At 37.2% G+C, this 20256-nt stretch overlaps 1 protein-coding gene and 2 long non-coding RNA genes across 3 annotated transcripts; all 3 read left to right on the top strand.

Moving 5' to 3' along the window:
• The first annotated feature begins 1178 nt into the window (after positions 1–1178).
• Positions 1179–2233, top strand: LOC137729921 (uncharacterized). The gene is made up of 2 exons (XM_068468975.1): positions 1179–1439; positions 1874–2233. The coding sequence occupies exons 1-2, from the start codon at positions 1237–1239 to the stop codon at positions 2079–2081; spliced, it is 411 nt and encodes a 136-aa protein (XP_068325076.1). The 5' UTR covers positions 1179–1236; the 3' UTR covers positions 2082–2233.
• A 5160-nt stretch (positions 2234–7393) lies between these two features.
• LOC137731487 (uncharacterized) lies at positions 7394–11615 on the top strand. Its single transcript, XR_011068271.1, has 3 exons — positions 7394–7658; positions 7829–11318; positions 11444–11615. It is a non-coding gene; the product is annotated as an uncharacterized lncRNA (long non-coding RNA).
• A 4006-nt stretch (positions 11616–15621) lies between these two features.
• Positions 15622–16339, top strand: LOC137731482 (uncharacterized). Its single transcript, XR_011068270.1, has 2 exons — positions 15622–15843; positions 15977–16339. It is a non-coding gene; the product is annotated as an uncharacterized lncRNA (long non-coding RNA).
• The last annotated feature ends 3917 nt before the right edge of the window (positions 16340–20256 follow it).

The following is a 20256-nucleotide window of genomic DNA, read 5'->3' as shown; positions in this document are numbered from 1 at the left end:
GCAATGTAACAAAAACTTTCTGTTCGATTTAATGAGTCCAGTTGGCGGTAGTCCATGGTTGTAAATAGTGGAGGCTATGGGCTGCGTTCTGGGCTAGGAAACATTGGGCCTTATTATCCCATGGATTGAACAACGATACTCCCTCATCTTATATATATATTTTCGAAACGATATTATATGCGGAGTGTGGGAGTGGGTTAAGCCTCACAAAGGATGAACCATAATAATGTGGTTTAGTGTTTCCTTTAGCGAGAATCGAACCTAAAACCTCTCATTTACAAATGAAGAGGAACCTATGACCTCCATCTTATATATATTAAAAGTAAAAAAACTAATTCGTTTAAAAGTGAAAATTAATACGAATGAGAATCCTCTCCGGTCCTATTTGTGAGGATCCCGGAAATCTTTCAATCACATCCGTTTATCGTACATCGTGCGGTCATAAATCATTGTAAATTTTTTTAATTTAAAATTGAATATAAACAGTATTTGACGAAAACTAATCGCACGATGTACGATGAATGAACGTGATTAAAGAATTCCCAGGATCCTCACAAAAAAATCCGGAAAGAATCCTTATTCAATTAATACTACACGATCGTAATATTAATTGTGAAAAGAATGAATGATCAAACTTTGACCTACGTAGGCTATTTTTTTATTATTTTGTACAAAAATGCTATTCTTGTTTTCTATTTATGCACAGTAGTGGAGGGGACAATAGGTTCGAAATACAACCGATGCAGGCGCTTGTGATACTCTTGGTACCTTGAGCCAATTGTGGGATGACATTTGATGACTGGCCTCCGATTTTCATTTGCATTCCTTGAAACCATATTTTTATGGAAGTAAATTTTGCGGCTCATCCGTATTTTATATACTGTGGTATGATATCTATCTTTCCTGGCATTCCTGCTACCAATCAAACCTATACATGTTGTGCTGCTCATCCGTATCCCTTATCTTCTCCCAGCATAAAAAATGTGTCAAGTTTCAAATGGTATGTCAGTGCCGACATGCACACTTGAAAGCCTACGTAACCACACTCCTCTCTCCAGAATCCGACATGTGTCCTCTCATCACCACGTGTCACGACGTGAGAACAAAGCTTCTGGTAACACCGACGACAGTCAGACAAATCTTAGAGCTGTCAAAGATTTCTCTCTGCAAGAGTGCATATAACCAAAAAAAATCTCAACCTCTATGTATAAATAGCAAAGCAGGAGAAGTTTGAAGATGAAGAAGATGACCACTGCGATCAGATTAATTCGACCCCAACCGCCAGCTTTGATATTCACGCCGCCGCTGCCGTCAAACTTAGGCCGGAAAGCTTCCGGAGTCCGATTCAAGCAGGCTGCAAGTGTAGACGTTTCCAGTGAGCCCGAAAGTGAGAACAGTAGCATGGACAAGCAACAGGAGAAACCTACTGAGAAAACTGGGTCAGTGTAATTTCTTTGACATACTTGTATTTTTTGAAATTCATGATTAGAAAAAGATCGAACCTTGTATCGATAACGTTGATAATTTATTAACAACATGTTGATTAAATCGATAACATGTTGGTGAAATGGCGTAGATAATTTATTAGTAACATGTTGATCAAATCGATTACATGTTGAGGATATCGATAACATGTTGGATCATGTCTCGATTCATATATATTATCTTGATCCCAATATTTCTCGCTTGATTTTCACATATTATCCACTAGTGTAATTAACTTATTGACCTGTTGAGCGAACGGTATAAAATTAATAAAGGGGCAAAATTTAGGGACGAGTGCACTCTCAATGACAAAAACATGAGTGTCAAAATTAGTGCAAACTAGTGCTCTTAATCTATTGACTAATGTTGTTTGTAAGAAAAATATCAGGGACCTTCTGTCACATTCTTTCGGGGAGGGGTATGCGTCGAGGTGCGAGGACGAAGGATTTGGTGGGATACCTGGAGGAAACCAGTCCCTTCCAAAGATGGAGCACGGTCAGCTGGTCCATGAGAACCATCCGGCCTACGACAAGTCGCAGGGAAGTGAAGTGAAGGAGAAGGAGAAAGCACGACACCACACCGATGCCTCTTCATAGATAAAATACAGCATGCTGTGCCGTTTTATTTACTATTTCGAACTTTCTACTACTAATCAATCTTTTTTTTCGCATTCCTGTTTGTTTTTGAAGAGCAAATGCCAGACTCGTGTGTATGAGTCTGGCTTGAGTGGTTAATTTCTACCCTTGATCTAGCTAATGTAAATATTTTGTGTTTTAATAATTAATCTCATGTTTCTCAAATTTTACGATTATGCACTTGCCCCGGTGAACTTTTGAGTTTATCAGATTTCAGGTCGAAGTATTAGGGTTTACAATGTCAACGAAAGAATTAGTAACACCGCGTGGCTGGTCGACTTACAATGTCAAAGAAAGAATTATCAAGACTGCATGGCAGGTCGAGGAATTGATGTCTTAAAAAAAGAATTAGTAACATCACATTGTGAATGTAAATTTTCGTCTTCTTCTTCTTTGACGAAAATATACCTGCAAAACAATAACACTTAAGATCAAGGTCAAGAGCCTTACGCGTCCACGATGAATGAGAGGCTTTGGTCAAAGAATCTTTGATGCCAAAGTTAAAATTTGAGAGAGAAGGTGTTTAGAGAATTTTAGGGAGAGAATGGACTTAGGTTTTTAGAGAAATGAGGAACTATATATAAGGGTGTGGTCGGCCCTATTTGGAGAAATAAGAACCGGCCATTAATGATGGAAATTTGGTTCTAATTGCAAGATATTATGCCAAATAATATCTTGCAATCAATTAGGTAATTAATTCCAATTTGAAAAGAATAATTGGGAGTTACCTTGTGGATGAGGATTTGATGAGGAGTGATGAGAGGGTTTTGAATGAATACCATTTTGATCACCTTTGACCTTGATTGAGTCGTTATTGTCTGTTGCATGTGCATGGGAGTCCTGGTGTGCCTCAAGGATAATTTTGTATTTTTAACCCAAATATCTACGTGTCGCCTCCATATTTTTCTTGATTATTTTTTACTCCACACACATAGCTGGTCGAGGAGTTGATATCTTAAAAAAAGAAATGCTAACACCACATGGTTGGTCGATGATACTTCATTGTAAAAACTCAATGATCGTTAAAAATCAAGTGAACGGTTACATCTTAAAATTACTAATTTTCAATTATTAGGGTCTGGTTGACCTAATGGTGTATCGCGCGGGTAAGTGACTGAACCCGAAAAGGACAATTTGGAGTCTCTAATTAGTATGTGGAGTGTACGGTGTCCCATTATTCATTACTATCCATTTATTTGTAATTGTGTTATGGCGTGAAATGGATCTGCGTCCCATAGAACCGGATATAGTGCTATTCCTAATCGGGGACTTCCACTATTTCTCACCCGTGTATATTTACTGGTTTGTCGTGGTGAATCTTCCTCTCATGTATTTATAGGAAGCTGAAAAGTCCTGTAAGAATGCAAAAGATGATTCATGCAGTAAAATCCCTCAGAACCCAATCTTCAGCGCCTTCGAACTTGGGTCGGATTGCTTCCGGGGTCGGATTAAAGCAGGCCACAACTATTTCCAGTGATCCAGATAATAAACACAATATGGACAAGGCACAAAGCCCTAATCAGAAAACCGGGTTAGTCGCTCGTTGCTTCTTGTATTCAAAACTTTCCAGTTTTTGTGTGCGGGTAATGTTATCTAGTCATACTCCAGGATGAATTCTTTTTTGAATGTGTTTTCATTCAAATAGTTTTGTTCAACTTATGATAAGAAATCAAGCAGTTCTTGACGAAATGTTTTTCACTGGCTTGCCAACCGAAAGAACCACAAAAAACGTTTGTTTTTTGTGATTTAAAAGTGTTTTTAACTATTCTAAAAGCACTTTCAAGCAGACTTATTTTTTGATACATCATATATTTTTCATGGTTTTAGATGTACATTCAAGCAAAAATTCAACCTGATTAATGTAAAGTTCGACTAGGTTTTTTAACTTTTGTTGGAATCCACAGATAGATTCATGAAGACTATTATGAAAATTGAGAGTCTACAACGTAAGCAGTTTATGTTGCTAGACAGTCGAAAAAGAGTTTTATTTATGATTAGTAGCTAAATGTTATTAGTTTGTGTATGTTCGTATTTAGAGATGTGATGTCCTAATCATTTGGGGAAGGGTATGCGACGAGGTCTGATGAAGAAGGATTTGGAGGGGTGTTTTCAGACAACCAGATTCTTCCGAAGACGAAGCAGGACCAGCTGATCCATGCGAACCCCCCTGCATATGACAAGACGCAGGGAAGTGAAGTGAAGGAGAAAGAGAAAGGGCGATGCCATACCCAACCCAATGCATCTACAAACTAATTAAGCACCGGATGCCAATACTCTAATGTCTGTGCAGAATGACTATGTGGATAAGTGGCCTTTTATATAATTCCTTTTCATTTTTTAAGTTTTATTTATTTAAATTTTGTCATACATGTACATCATCAAGAGCGCATGAACGCTTAATTTGAGTGATTAAACTGTAGTTCTTTTTGGTAACGATTTTTCATTTGGATCAACTTCATAATTTATGTGTTAAACTGAGTCATCCTACCCATAGATTGGATTGTGAACTTTACATCCTTGTTTTTTTTTTTTTTTGTCAAACGATAGATTTTGTTAGATTAGATATTAGATTAGCCATCGACGAAATTTGAACCACACCGTTATCTTGATTTGATTCGTTAAACCTAGTCATATCAAGCATTTTTAAGATATGTAAACCCTAAAAAATTGAATGCTAAAAGCGGTAAACTCAAATGCCCATGACAGGAGAAGAACCATCAAAACTAACAGATAGGTTGGCATGGATTCTCAAAATCAAAGTCCGTCAACTATCAGATTCAATTCAATTCAAGAGAATCATAAAAGTTGATGAAAGTTGAATTGGACCGGTCAGTTAAGTTTGGATTGAGCTGTTAATGCTCTTACAATGATTAACCAGAAGGGACTGAAACCAGCTAGAGTTTCTTATGGCCCAAGGAACAAGCCCAACCCAAGAAAAGCTAGCAAGACCGAAAGCACAAAACCAAAGGGAACTAAGTATAAACAAACTAGGAACAAGGGCTTATTTGAATACATACAATATTATATACGTTGAGTAGCGAGGGAGTTGACTTAATCTTATAATGGGTTAGCCATAATATTTTGGTTTAAATTCGTCATTGGCGAGAATCAAACCGAATACTTCTCACTTATAAGGGAAGAAGAATACTAGTACACATTAGTATTAAGTGGCAAGAACAAACGACCTTTTAGTAAAAAAAAGGTCAAGTAGACATCCAAAAACTAGCATTTCCTCATAAACCAACACAAGAGCATTGGAAACATATCATACTTCCATAAGTCACACAATAAATTAGTCATAATTACATTTACACCTAACTAGGTTACTAGTCATTCATGAAAGAGTAGCTATGTTCCACTCGTTGTGATCTCTAGACATTCTATTTCTAGAGATAACTGTGAACACGAAAGATTCCTTGAAACAAGAAACCAGAATAACGTGTACAAAATAATATTTTTGTGTTTATGATTTTGGGGTTACGATCTCTCTCAAATTTGGTCCTCTGATTCTATCTTCGTAGGGTGTAGGTTTGTGGATGAGTTGTTGATCCAAAGGGCCGTCGGGGCTTGATCTAAGGATGAACAGTTGATGAACGGATGAACACTTTCTTCAAGGGCCGTCGGGGCTTGATCTTGAATAATGGTTGTGTGGATTTCTTCAAGGGCTTTTGGGCTTGATCTTGAAGGTTGATGGATGAGCGGATCTTCAAGGGCTTTTGGGCTTAATCTTGAAGAACGATTGGATGTGTGGATTTGTTGAGGTTGTTGATCCAAAGGGCCGTTGGGGCTTGATCTTAGGATGAACAGTTGATGAACAATGAACACTTTCTTCAAGGGCCGTCGGGGCTTGATCTTGAGTTGGTGGAAGTTCTTCAAGGGCCGTTGGGGCTTGATCTTGAAGGAGGATTTGACGAAGAAACGAAGAGTGCTTTCTTGATCCTTCGGGATTTTCTTGAGAGCTTTAGAACTTTAAGGCTTCAAGGTTTTGGTGTGTAGAGAAATGTATTTGTGAATTGGTTTTGGTGTGTGTTGGCTTTTCTTGGGAATTTGGATGGTTGGAAGCTTTGGAGTTTCAAAGCTTCAAGGATTTGGGGAATTCTCTTCCAATTTGGGAGTAGAGAAATGTATTTGTGAATTGGTTGATGCTTGATACCTTGATGGAGAAGCCTATTTATAGGCTTTGAGAATGAATCACCACCACAAAATATTTTTTTCCTTTCCAAGCACCATTGCCTAATTTTCCCACTTAATGCAATATTGAAATTGAAGTGGTGTAACTTATGGCCTAATTTCCCACTTAATACCATTTTAAACTTGAAGTGGTGTAACTTATGGCCTAATTTCCCACTTAATGCAATATTGAAATTGAAGTGGTGTAACTTATGGCCTAATTTCCCACTTAATACCATTTTAAACTTGAAGTGGTCTAACTTATGGCCTAATTTCCCACTTAACACCATTTTAAACTTGAAATGTGTATACTTTGTCATTGCCCAAATGAGAAAAACTTGCTTTGATCCGTAATGGATTGAAGTGTGCTTGCCTTGTCATTGCCCAACATGAGAAGAAAACTTGTTTTGATCCTCAATGGATTGAAATGTACTTGCCTTGTCATTGCCCAAAATGAGAAGAAAAACTTGTTTAATCCTTCAAGGGTATTTCTTCCTATTTTGTTGAGTCACATGCCATGTGTACAATTTGTACAACACGTGGCGTATGCCATGTATGCCTTAACACGTCAAAACTTTAATGCATTGGTGAACATTTGTTTTACTGAAATTTCGATGTCTACAATAACAACGAGTGGAAACATCCATCTTCTTCTCCAAAAACTTCAAATCTAAACCCCTGGTTCTCACCAGTGTTATCAATAACGTTATTAAAATTTAAAAAAAAAAAAAAAAATTGTGGGTGTCCAGATATCAAAATTTGGTGAATAGGTGTTGCAAATACGCAAGGCCTGTAATTTCGGGCTTGGTCCATATCAGCCTCTGAAGGCCCAAAGAACAAACCCACCAGCCCAGATATATCGAATAATCTAGAACCGAAATAACCTATCGATGCGGCCGAATAAACAACATGTCGTGTTTGATAAGGTCAATGACGAGGAACGTGCTTTGCGATAACGCAATGTTTTCTCCGTGATTTCCCCACCGCCAAATCCACCAAACCCATCAATAACAGCCGTTGATCACGATGATAAGAAAACAATCTCAACCGTTCGTGTCCATTTATCCTCGTATAAATGTAGGTTAGGGTGCCTGCTTATCAACCATTCAAGATTCAACGCCACCAAATCTTCCCCCCCACCCGACCAAAACCCAAAAAGCTCCATGAGCCTCCCGACCTCTTCTCCAGATTTACGCTCCATGGATTGTTTTCGCTGTCGATTTCCATCGGATTCGCGTCGATCGTATCGAGATCTACGCGTGGATGGTGGTTTGAGATTGTGAGGTGATGGATTGAGCTGCTTTTGAATTCAGCTGGTTTCACCAGCGCGGGCTTCTGTGTTCGCCGATCGTCGATTCGGATTCACAGGTTCGTATATGTTTTTGTTTCGTTTCACTAACCTGGATATGAATTTATGTATCAAGTCGTTATTGTTTTTGCATTTTTGTGTAAGTTTTGATGATTTGCAAAGAATTTTACCTTTAGTGTCTCTGCTTTCCTACATATTTTGATTGATGTAAGTTTTTGTATCCAAACAGATTTCGCAGACGGAGCTCTAACCAAATCAGAAGTATTCGACATCGTTTCAGCTGCTGATCCGATTCGATCTCCTGGTGGCTGAAGAATATCTATCAGAAGATTCACATGTAATCTTGATCGAGGGTCATGATTGTAATTTCATGAGTGTAGCCGGAAGATTGTGGGGATTTGGGTTGGGAGTATGGGTTGAATTGGATGGATGTATAAGATATCGGGACGAAAGGCTCGGTGTAAGGGCCGAGTCCTGGACCGATCTTTGTCATCCGACCTTTGCCATGACAGGTGCGCTTGCATGGCGGGTCAAAAACATCTCAATAAAAAATAACGAATTTTTGGTTTTGAGGGGAGACATCATGGGGTTTTTTTTTGCCCGGGGTCTCCCCTCCGGTGTGGTGTGAGCTCTCTGTCTTTGTCTTTTTGTTCCGTCTTTCAATTTTGCTAGCCGCCAACCGCAAACAGTCGGACATGAATTCCGGACAACTACAAATGCATCGATATCTCGCCTCCAAAGGTATTATCTGACAGCCTATTTCAATTGATTTGCACAGGGAACATATAATCACGTGCACGATTAATTAGGTCTCATGCTCACATTTTCTTAAATCAATGTGGGATTAATCTAATTTTTTTTGCACACACTATGAAGCCTTCAATCGATATAACCTATAATTCTTGGAACTTAGGGATTGATAGAAATGAACAATAATAATTCTTCAGTTTGCTAATTGTGGAGTTCTTCAATCAACTCCTTTTATTTTGAAGGTAAATTAAGTTATTTAATCTCCATTTATATTGTAAATTACAATTTATAATCTTTGATCCAGAAAAAAAAAACCCCTCTATTATTTTAAAGGTAAATTAAGTTATTTAATCTCTATTTATTGTAGAATACAAATTACATCATTTGATCCAAAAAAAAAAAAAAAGAACTTTCTAATTGAAAGATCCACCCATGACCAATAATTACTGGGTAATTTTGCAATCTACTTATGCCACACTCCACACATTCTATCATACTACATAACAATTTCCGCTTCCAAAATCTATCCGGCTTGCTTTTTAAAGTCATACCTATGATACCATTACTGATTATTGCCTCGTTATTATTGTACATTCAAATTCTATGAGCTGAGAGTGGGATTGTACCCTGAAGTGCCTATTTTGTTATTGTCTGATCTCAATTGATGTTACTAGATATTGTGAGATCTGTTAATGCATGGCTCTTTGTAATATTATGCAATTATGTTGCTTTGGCTGCCATTGTTGCAAGCCATGCCTTGTATTCAAATTAGATGATTCTAGGGAGGTTGGCTGCCGGAAGCTCTCTTCTCGAGGAGTCCTAATAGCCAGAATGAAGTCTCTCATATCATTTACAAGTTAATCGAAATTCTACTCGAATCAAGCTGCGTGGTCATGGGGAAGATACAAATTTCGTTACGTTGCAGTCTCTTTTCCCATAACTTGAGGTGACCAAGGAAACGAGTTGAGCTTCACAATCTTTGGTCTTTAAAGTTTTAAATCTCAGCAAGTAATAGTTTCAGTTAATTTACCTTTTGTGATTGAATCCATTGCGAGGATTATTTCATGTGCCCATTAGCATTATCATTTATTTATTCTGTTCATTTGTTAAGTTGAGATAGAATATTCAACACCCCCCCCCCCCCTCCTCCCCCCAAAAACAAAAAAACTAATTTTGATTGTTAAATTGTTCTATTGAATTGCGGTACGTACATAATGGATCAGATTGTGGTGTGTGGATTTGTTAGATTTACACATATTGTTATTGATTTTGATTATGTTTCAAACGGTATTTCTGCGGATCCGTTTTATGTTTCTATTATTGTGCTTCTATGAAGATTACTTACGTATGCTGTTTTGGTCCGTTCATGATATCTTTCTTGTTATGATCCACGGGGTTTAACCCCAAAGAACAAAAATTAGCTGGAAGCATTTGTGTCACTGTAAATTGTTTGTAAAAATGAAACAGCGGCGTTTTGAATTTGGACAAGTTGGATGCTGTTTAGGGTTGCATGAGGAGGTGTAGGTTGTTTTGTTCCTGGGCTGTGGAATAATTGTGCGACTGTTGCTCTGCTTAGGACAATTTTTTTTTTTTTTTTATGCCCTTGGAAAGGTATTTTTAGATCTCTATTTGAGTTGACAAGTAATCGACTCCAAGTTAAATACTTTGTAGTTTACAAGTTTGGAGCAGGGTTTAGAGATCGACTAGTGTCCCGCTCTAGTGGTTTTCAACTCCCGGTCTCGAGGCATTCAACTCATATGGATGGCAAGTATGTGTAATATTTACGGTGCTCTTATTGTTGGCTAATTGTGGGGCTTAGCTTAATTCTCCTTCATTCGAGTTAAATTCTATCCCCATTCAAATAGACATCTCCCTTTTGCTAAACGTGAGTTGACAAGTTATTGTTTGTGCTGGAAACTTCTTATTGGAAAGAAGAAACTGAAAAACTAGGTGTTGATGGTGTTTCTCATTTTTCCTCGTCAATTGAAACGAAGATCTGTAAGCTCAAAAATGGTAGAGCGCTCGGGGTCCTTGACAGGGCTTTTGAGAGGTTGGTGGTTCGAATCCATCCAGATCTGCTCTGAGTTGACCGTTTGATGGTTTGGTTACGTCGGGTGAGGGTTTAGGTTTGCCTTCTGTTTCTTTTTTTCAGTCTGTTTTCTTGCTTTTGCATTTTGATCCAAAATTATATTTACGCTAAAGGTTTGGGAAAATAATTGTTCGTTTGGAAGTGTTTTTAAAATAGTTGAAGGGGTTTTGATGAAATGTTTTTATTACTAATTCTTAATAAAAATGCAAGTGAAGAGTGCTTTGATATTTTTTCTAACCGCTTTACATCTGTCTTTGTGTTGTTACAACGGTTTAGGCAGCTCACGTATCTTTCTTTATATGTAAGCATGTCCGGTTTGGTACTAGATTATTTACTTTTTGAATATTGCCAGCCTTTTTGTGGCAAATACAATATTCTAGAAGCATGATTAAGAAAATTGGCGCGGGTGAATCCTAATTATAGTACAAGACTAATACGCACATGTGCTGGATTCCCACTCCACCTACTAAAGCGGCAAATTAATGTGTCCTGCTTGGTAACCGGTACCACCCTTCCCATATCAGCCTTCGATTTCAGAGACAAAAATTCAATCCTAACCGTCCATAGCATCCCATCTCTAGTATAAATTACGTTAGGCTGGGTGCATCTAAAACCATTCAACGGCTTCAATGTCTCTCCCTCTCTCTCTGTCCACAACTCTATTGGTCCTCCTGAGTCCTGAGTAGTTCTACTCCTGCAAATCCAGTCTGCATGGATTGCTTTCTCTTTCGATTTCTTTTGAATTCTGGTAGATTGATTAGCGATCTGTATCTCGATGCCGGGTTTAGATTGTGAAGATGTTTTGAGCTGCTGTTGAATTGAATAGCTAGTTAAAACCAGCTCGATTTGTTCTTCTTCGATGTTCGATTCAGATTTACAGGTTCGTATGTGATTTTAATTCGTTTTTCTTATCTTGATATGCTATCGATTTGTAAATCTGCAAGCTGAATTGATTCAGTAGTTCCCTACAGAGTCTGATTGCTCTGTGATTGTTTATCCAATCAGATATGGCTAAGGAGCTGTTGTTGAATTCAAGGAGGTTTCAGGCGAGCTTGATTCAAGCGTCGTTTCAGCCTCTGCAGACCTGACTCTCTGGTAGTTAATGGTAGTTAATGGTGCTGTAAGTGATGTACATTCGTAAATCGAAGGGCATGATTGTAATTTGATGAGTGGGAAACTGAAGGCTGGGGGATTTGGGGGGTGGGGATAGGTTATGAATCGGATGTATAAGTTGTCGGGACCAAAGGTTCAGAGAAAGGGCCGAGTCCTGGACCGATCTTTGTCATCCGGCCTTTGCCATGACAGGTGCGCTTGCATGGCAGGTCAAAAAACATATCTCAATAACAAGTAACAATTTTTCGGTTTGGAGGGGAGACGGCATGAGTTTTTTTCTCCCCTCCGGTGTGTGGTGCATCCTTTTTGCCTTTTCATTCTCTCTGTTTTATTTTTGCTCTCTTGCCACATGCATAGCGGTCGAACATGGATTGTTGGCAGCAGCAACAACCTCAAAATCTCGTCGCCAAAGGTATTAATCTAACTAAATCTATTTGCACAGTAAAGTCATAATTAATTAGTTTCGTTCATAGTTGCACATATCGCGTTAATCATGTATATAATCATGTATGTTTACAAAGATGGCCATCGGCGCATCAAATTTATTTCTTTTGCAAGTCATATTATGAGGCAAATTCCGGACATGTGCAGTAATAGTTGCCTCGTTACGAAGCTACTACAGATTTTATTAAATGAGAATGCAACAGTGTTATGTTATTAATTATTGTATTGGCTTGTTCTTTCATAATTTGATCGCAATGGATGTTATGTTATATTCTGGGATCTGGTTGTAATGTCATGTAATAATGCTTTTGGCCGCTATTTATACGGCCATGGATGTATTCCCGTAGTTTGTTGTAAGGGAGTGTCTGCTGGAAGCTCTGTTTTTTTAGGAGCCCCAATGATGTCTCTGCTCAAATAAAAGCTGCTCGGTCATGCGGAAAGTCTAATTCCGTTGCCTTGCAATCTCAGTGAGAAGTTCTGAAGTGCAATGATATAAGTTGAGCTTCACATTCCCTTTGTTGTAAAAGTTATTGCAAGTCCTTGCAACGAGTCATTACAAAGATTATTTCGGATTTGGCTATCAGGATTATGTATTTAAATATCTTATTCATGTCGGAGTTATGTTTGAATACTTTGCACCTGATTTTTTTCTATTAAATTTTGGAGGAATTGGAGTTATTTCGTTTGAAAGATACAGGTTTAGTTGATGTGAATGTAGTCGGCGGAACTATATGTAATTTGTAGTTCTTTTTTGGCAGTAGAGTTCCATTTGTTGGTTTTGATTTTGAATATGTTAGTTAAAACGTCATGCTCAGTCTTTGAAGGATATCTTCCTTGGCATTCGTCTTTGAAGCCACTATTGATAACTGTTTACTTTTATATTTGTTGTTGAAAATGAGATTGAAATTGTTACACAGGGCAAACCCTAGTGATGGTGGTTTCGCATACAAGCCCTTTGGTTCTGAGTTTTGAATTTGATAGGTCGAATATCAGACTTTTGTTAGGGTTTGAATGGAGAATGCATTGTATGCAATAAAGATCTGTAAGCTCAAAAATGGTAGAGCGCTCAAGTCCTTTCTGGTCTTTGAGAGGTTGGTGGTTCAAATCCACCCAGATCTGCACTAAATTTTTCACAATGCTCTTGCTTCTTTCCGATCGGCAGGTGGACCTTTTGTGGTGCATCAACATGGATGATGATGTAGTAAAGGAGCCAAGCAGGGCAACCAGAAGGGGAGTTAGGTCATTTCCAACCGAATGGTCCAGAGGGTCGAAAATAGCCTGAAAACCGTCTCCAATTGAGGGTTTTTTTTTTACAGTTTTATTATTATTTTTTATTTACAAAATTTTTCCTCTAACTTCTATTTTTCATATTTTTTTTTAAATTTCATTTTTTCCTATAACTTTTATTTTACAAAATTTGTTTCATATATTTTTTTTAAATTCCATTTTTTCCTATAACTTCATATTTTTTATACTCCTACAATGGTGGATGATGAAGATGATGTTGATTATGGATATTAAATTTAAGTTGTTGTAGTTTTTAAATTTAAGTTAATGTTGTTTTTGAATTTAATTTGTAGTTTTTAAATTTAATTTGTCATTTTTAAATTTTAGTTGTAGTTTTTAAATATAAGTTGTTGTTTTTTAATTTAAATAATAAATTATGTTTGGCCCTTTGGCCCTCGGTTGAAGACGGCTTTTTGTGACAGGGCTAAAACGAGCCCTCTGGTCCTTGGTTGGAGACGGAGGCAAATATGGCCATGTACTGTTCATTAAAATATTAATATCTTAGAGGGTCAGGGCTAAAACGAGCGCCATCTCCAACCGAGGACTGGCCAGATAGCTCGTTTTAACCCTTTGGCCCTCCAAGAAATTAATTTTTTTAATGAATAGTACATGGCCATATTTGCCTCCGTCTCCAACTGAGGGCCAAAGGGCCAGAGGGCTCGTTTTAGCCATGTCACAAAAAACCGTCTCCAACCGAGAGACAAAAGGTCATAGGGCCAAACATAATTTATTATTTAAAAATTACAACTTAAATTCAAATCCAACGGCTAAGTGATGTTAGCATAATGTCAGCTAGCCGTTGGATTTGAATTTTTCTTTTGCTATAAATATGGTGGATATTGGGCTATAATTCACACAACTTTGAATTCAATCTTTTTCCAATTAAGTTTGCAATGAATTCCAACTTTGGATCTTTTTCAATACGTTCTCATGCCACAAACAAGTACCTACAACAGGATCTTGTTGCACATCTTTGGGGCAAAAGAAACATGAAGTAGGCGTTTAAGTTTTATGTTGTTATATGTTTTCAAAAATATTGTTTTAAGTTTCATGTTGTTAAATGTTTTTTTTATGTTGTATAATTTGTATGTTGGTTAATGTTATTTAATGTTGTTTCCTCTATTTACCAATTCAACCAGAATGCACAATGTTCCGGAACCCATGTAAAATCAGGAATTCAATTCCTAATATTGACGGAATTGGATTACTTACACAGAGGTAGTATTTGGATTTCGGGGAGAAGGCTTCATCCGGAATCAAACTTTTCTTCCCAAAGCACCCTTCACCTTCAGCACTCCCTTCCATCTTCTCGTTGTCATCCGCCATCATCTCCAACAACTCTGTGCTCCTCCGCCGCCTCCTCTATGCGCCCCATGCATTGCCGTGTTGAACATTTTCGAATTGGGGCTCGGTTGCCGATTCTAATTCCAAAGACTGCAAATTCAAACTCTCGTTAGAATTGATAGGGGATAAAGATTGCAATTGGGCATCCTTTAAACACTTGAAATATCAACCAGTCAACAACATATTAGAATGAATCATTACGCAGAGCCGCATAGGGAAGGTCAGGGCAAAGCATAATCAAATCAACCAAAAATAAAAATTTACATAGAATGCTTACCTTGAATCCTTGATGGTGAGGTAGGGAGGGAGAGCAAAGAATGGTCGGAGTCTCAGGGAGGGTGGTCGCGGTCGAGCATGAGTGAGAAGGTGAGGATGAGGCATTTTGTTAGCAAATCAAAGAATGAAAAGGACTGATGAGATTGGATTTAAAAGGACCTAAAAAACCTTTCTCACATAAATTAAAAATAAAATAATTTTTTATTAAAGATAAAAAAGATTAGCATATAATATAGATTATTTAGAATATGAACATTTTAGTAATGACATTAGTTTTCATTCCGATTCATGATAATTAGTTAACAGCTTATATGGACTCAACATTATTCCTACTCCGTTTTCAGACAGTTTTAGTAAACAACCTCAATAGGAATCTAATTCTAATTCCATCTCATTTCAATTCATCATCAATCCAATTCATCCTTAATTCAATTCTTTTTAATTTGATTACGGATCAGTAAACATGCTCTAAACGTGTATCGGATTCCCAAACAAAGAAGAAAAGCCATGGTCACACCACTTGTCCTCCCCCACTAAGCGGCAAAATAACGTGTCTTGGATGGTAACGTCCAGGTCATGAACCACCAAACACGACATCCCATACTAGTCGTCGATTTCAAAGATGCGAAATCAATCTTAACCGTCCATGGCAACCCTTATCCCATTATAAAAGTTACGTTAGGGTGGATGGCTCTAAACCATTCAGGTTTCAACGCTACCTTATGTTCTCTGTCTCTCTCCACAACTCTATAGTTCCTCTTTTTCTGCAGATCTTCTCTGCATGGATTATTATCTTCGTCTGATTCTTCCGGATTCGTGTAGATCCGCTTGGGATCTACCCGTTGATGGTGGTTTGGGGTTGTGAAGATGGTTTGAGATGCTTTTGGAGTTTTGCTGGTTTGACCAGCTTGTGCTTGTGTTCTTTGATTCAGATTTTAAAGGTTCGTATGTGTTTTCGATTCGATTTGGTTATCTAGATATTAATTATTTGATTGAATTTAATAGATCTGCAGCGTATTTCAGCTAGATACAGCTTCTGATTGGTTTTTATTTATTTATTTTGTTTTCGATCAGATGCATCTACCGACCTCTGACACCGATGGAGGTTCGAAGCCTTGATGTTTCCGAAATCAATTCGATCGACATGTTTCAACATCTGCAGATCTGATTTGTCCTTGCGGCTGAAGGGTGCAAACTCATGTATATTGGTTAATCGAAAGCTATAACTGTAATATGATGATTTGGAAAGTGAAAGCTGTGGTATTTTTGGGTGGATTTGGGTTTGCACGGATGTAAGAGATGTCGGGACGAAAGGCTCGGTGGAAGAGCTGAGTCCTTGACCGATCTTTGTCATCCGGCCTTTGCCATGGCAGGTGCGCTTGCATGGCAGGTCAAAAAATCTGAATAAAAAAAATAAAGATTTTTGGTTTTGAGGGGAGACAGCATGGGGTTTTTTTGGCCCAGGGTCTCCCCTCCGGTGTGTGGTGTGTGTCCCTTCCTTTTGTGATGTGTTTTATTTTCCGCTCTACTGCCTGCGCATTCAAACACGGATTCAGCACATCAACGACGGCATAACTCACCGCCAAAGGTATTATCTGACTGCCTAATTCCATTGATATGCATCTGATACTATATTAGCTCCAGTTACACAGAAAACCCGTAATTATTATGCACCATTAGTTCGCCTCATGCTAAATTTACTTCAAATTAATGTGGGTTTAATCGTATTTGTAGTCCAATTTTCTAATCTGGGATAATATTATAGATTGATGTAATCCAATATAACCGGGTACATGAGGATTGGTAGACATGCATGATAATGTTTTTTGTCAGTTAGCTGAATTATGTTTTTCAAACTACTTCACTTGATTGCAAGGTAAAGGGAGTTTATGCAACCCTAACTGTATATAGGAAAAAGCCTGCAAGACCAACTATTTAGACTAAAGTTCATAAACCATATGATGTGGTTGCTGATGATTGGATTATTACTGGAGTCCTTATATCAGGTTTTTATTTTTTTTGAACAAATGATACTATCGGGTTGGTGAATGGGCTTAAGCCTCAGTGCGGTTCAAATTTGCTTTACGCGAAAATTGAACTTATGACCTATCAATTACAAATGAAGTATTATTGTGAACTTAATCTAAAAAATTGGTCCACCTTGCATTACCCCCATATATGGTTACAAAGTTATCCTCGAATTATTTTCTCTACTTAACAATTATCTTTCCAAACTATCCTGGATTGTTGTGAAGTATTTGTTGACTTGCCTCAAGGCATTTGTTATTGGATTCGATACAATTGCATCAATAATCAATTGTACCTCATTTATATGCCATGCAGTCGATCTTATCCGCTTCCGAAACTCCTGTCCTTGTGCACTTATTCAATATAACCTACGTTGTTTTTGGAATTCATATTTACAATATGCTTATAATCCTTTCCAAATATTGCCTCGTGCCTTCTATACGACATTATGTTGAATGAGCTGAAAATTTTATTACCAGTCTTGAAGTTGGAATTTAAGTTTTGTGTTGTACACCGAATTTTTTATGGGTATTGATTACAATTCAAGTTAATAATGTATCCTTGGAGATGATATTATGTGGATCCCTTGTAGTACTCTGTAATTTTGTTGCCCTTGGCTGCTATTGCTTCAATATTTGAAGATTGTATTACCATTAGATGGCACCAAGGATTTTGGCAACCGGGCTAACCGGTGCTCTCTCATCTGCGAAGACTGAAGCCCGAATGTTTCTTCAATTGCAACATAATCGAATTATATGCTGTTCGTTTGTGGGATTATCTAATCCCGTCTGCAATCTGGATTCGGGAATTTTGAGGTGAACAACGAAACGAGTTTTGCTTTCTATTGCCATTTCAACAATTACTTGCATACGTAGAGATAATGTTTTTAATTTACAAGTTACGGTCTTGCCTCATTATGCGATGTGGGTGTTCGAGTAGTATAACAACCATATTTTTTTTTAGTCGTCTTATTTCCATTTTAGTTGCATTCAAGCGGTTTTGATATTTACAATGGGTCAGTGTTTTGGTTTTTATCTTGTTGAAAGCTGAAGTGTATTTTGTTGAATGCTTAAGGAATTGACTTCCTATTTGGTGGGTAGTTTTTAGTTTGCTTAAAAAAGTGAACAAAGAATTAACTGAAAAGCAATGTTATTATCTAACAGTTGCTATATATAAATTCAATCTTTGTTGTGGTATATTGATTTTGGGAAGGATGGATGGAGAACCAGTTTGGTATATTCGTTTAATCCCATATGAATTGACCACAAAAATATGTATTTATTTCTGGCTGGTATGATTATTTATTTTTGGCTGGTATGATTTGGCTTTGTAAAATTTTTATTTACTCCAATTTTGGAGAAATTTTTCAGCAAATTCAGAACACAGCGGTACAAAAAAACAGTATCTAACTATAGTAAGTGTACTCCTAAAAAGTTCACCCTGTTTTGGTTTGAAGCAGCTTGAAGCAGCATCTCTTTGGAAAGGGATTATCTTCGGATCTGTTCTTTCTAATTCTAAGTTTGGAGATTCGGGCTATTGAAATATGATCTAATGGATACAAAGAGAGGTTTTATTTAAAAATTATGAAAATTTGGGTTGTTTGATTAATTTTCAATGGTCCGGACTTGGTGGATTAGTAGAAAAGGATGTGTAGAGGATCTCTTTCCCCTCTTTTTAAACTTAAATGGTGTGTTTTTTAACCCTTCAAGAAATTTTGAGATGTACACGCATAAAGCTTAAATAAGCTACTTGCTATTTAATACTTAGGTGGAATTGAACTACATTAATTGATGGAGGTTAATTCTACTCCCAAGTGTAGATAATATAATAAAAAATATAGTAAAGAGTAAGGTGTTCGGAATAAAGTAACATTAAATTATATTCAGATTTGTTTTGAACAAGTGCTGCTCTAGGAATGCCTGAAAAACAACCCTAATGATTCTTTGTGGACAGATTTAACGTCAAAATGCTGGATGAAGGGCGTCTGAACTGTTTTCAAGGCTACCGTGCCTGCCTGAATCATTTTGCTTTGTCGGTTGCTTAAATTGAATTACGAGACATGTATGTTTGAAATGAAAGATCTGTAAGCTCAAAAATGGTAGAGCGCCCGGAGTCCTTTGCTGGGCTTTGGGAGGTTGGTGGTTCGAATCTACCCAGATCTGCTATTCTTTTGATTACGAATTTGTCCGGCCATGGTGGGCTGAGCCTTTAAATTATTTTTTATGGGCTGCTTTGTTTTCCAATGAGTCCGCATTTATGTTCGCTCCTCCCTTTCTTGTTAGGGGACGTGGTAGGATTGTCTTATTTTATTGGATTTTTTAATTAGGAAAATTACACATAGGGTATACTTTTGATACTGAATTATATATTGAGGTAACACATTTTAAACATTTTAACGAGATACAAAAGTTATTAAATGTGAAAGATGACATTACTGGCTTTTTCTTATGTGTAGTTTAACTTACGAAAATACATTTTTACAATGGTAAAGTCTTTTCATACTTCTATCTCAATTCATCTGTTGCTCTCCTTTTACAATGGTAAAGTCTTTTCATACTTCTATCCAATTTGATCGCTACGGTAAGCTTTGCGATTTTCAAGCTCATTGAAAGTGATAAGAAAGTTTTAAATTTTTGGTTGATTTTCTTTGAATCATGGAGTTTTTTGGGTTGACGATTCGTTGTTGTTTGTTCGATTACGGAACGAACAAGCTTCGGTGAAAACTGATCTTGCGCTAGCAAGATCACCATTGTCTCCAAGGTCACTGGCTTTGTAGTTAAGTTTAATCCTATATTGCTATGCCAATTAGAATATGAAATATTAAAAAAAAAAATTGAAATGTTTTTGTCCCTAATGGATGCAAAGTATCTATGCTTATGAATATTGCAAACTTATTTAAGTACATTTCTTTGTCACCGGCTCTGACCTGGTAAAACAAACCAAACAATATTTTTTTTTTTTTACAACTTAATGGAAAAATAAATGATTTTTGTATTTTCCTCCTGTTCATTTTTGTTGTTCATAGTACTAGAAAAATTAAGATAGCATTTGTTGTTCTTTTTGTAAGGTTTTTATGATGGAACGATACTTCTACTTTGGATTTAAGTATCTTACTTTGTTCACTATTTACCTAAATTAGAACAGCTGTGTTATTGAGTTAACTTTTACTAGGGTCAAATTATTTGAAACTGATTCTGCAAAAATGGTTGAGGATGAGTTGAAACTGATTCTGGAAAAATGGTCGATGACGGGTTGAATTGATTCTGCATAAATGATTGAGGACGTGTTGAACTGATTATGCAAAAATGGTCGAGGACAGGGAACTG

The sequence above is a fragment of the Pyrus communis genome, chromosome 1 (genome assembly GCF_963583255.1).
Source record: "Pyrus communis chromosome 1, drPyrComm1.1, whole genome shotgun sequence".
NCBI classification, from domain to species: domain Eukaryota; kingdom Viridiplantae; phylum Streptophyta; class Magnoliopsida; order Rosales; family Rosaceae; genus Pyrus; species Pyrus communis.
This window is presented reverse-complemented; position numbering and strand designations above follow the sequence as displayed.

What these genes read in the sequence shown, in the direction of transcription:
- LOC137729921 (XM_068468975.1), top strand. Translation starts at nt 1,237, where the DNA reads ATGAAGAAGATGACCACTGCGATCAGATTAATTCGACCCCAACCGCCA. An exon ending in AAACCTACTGAGAAAACTGG is followed by an intron (nt 1,440 to 1,873) that starts GTCAGTGTAATT and finishes GAAAAATATCAG; the next exon opens with GGACCTTCTGTCACATTCTT.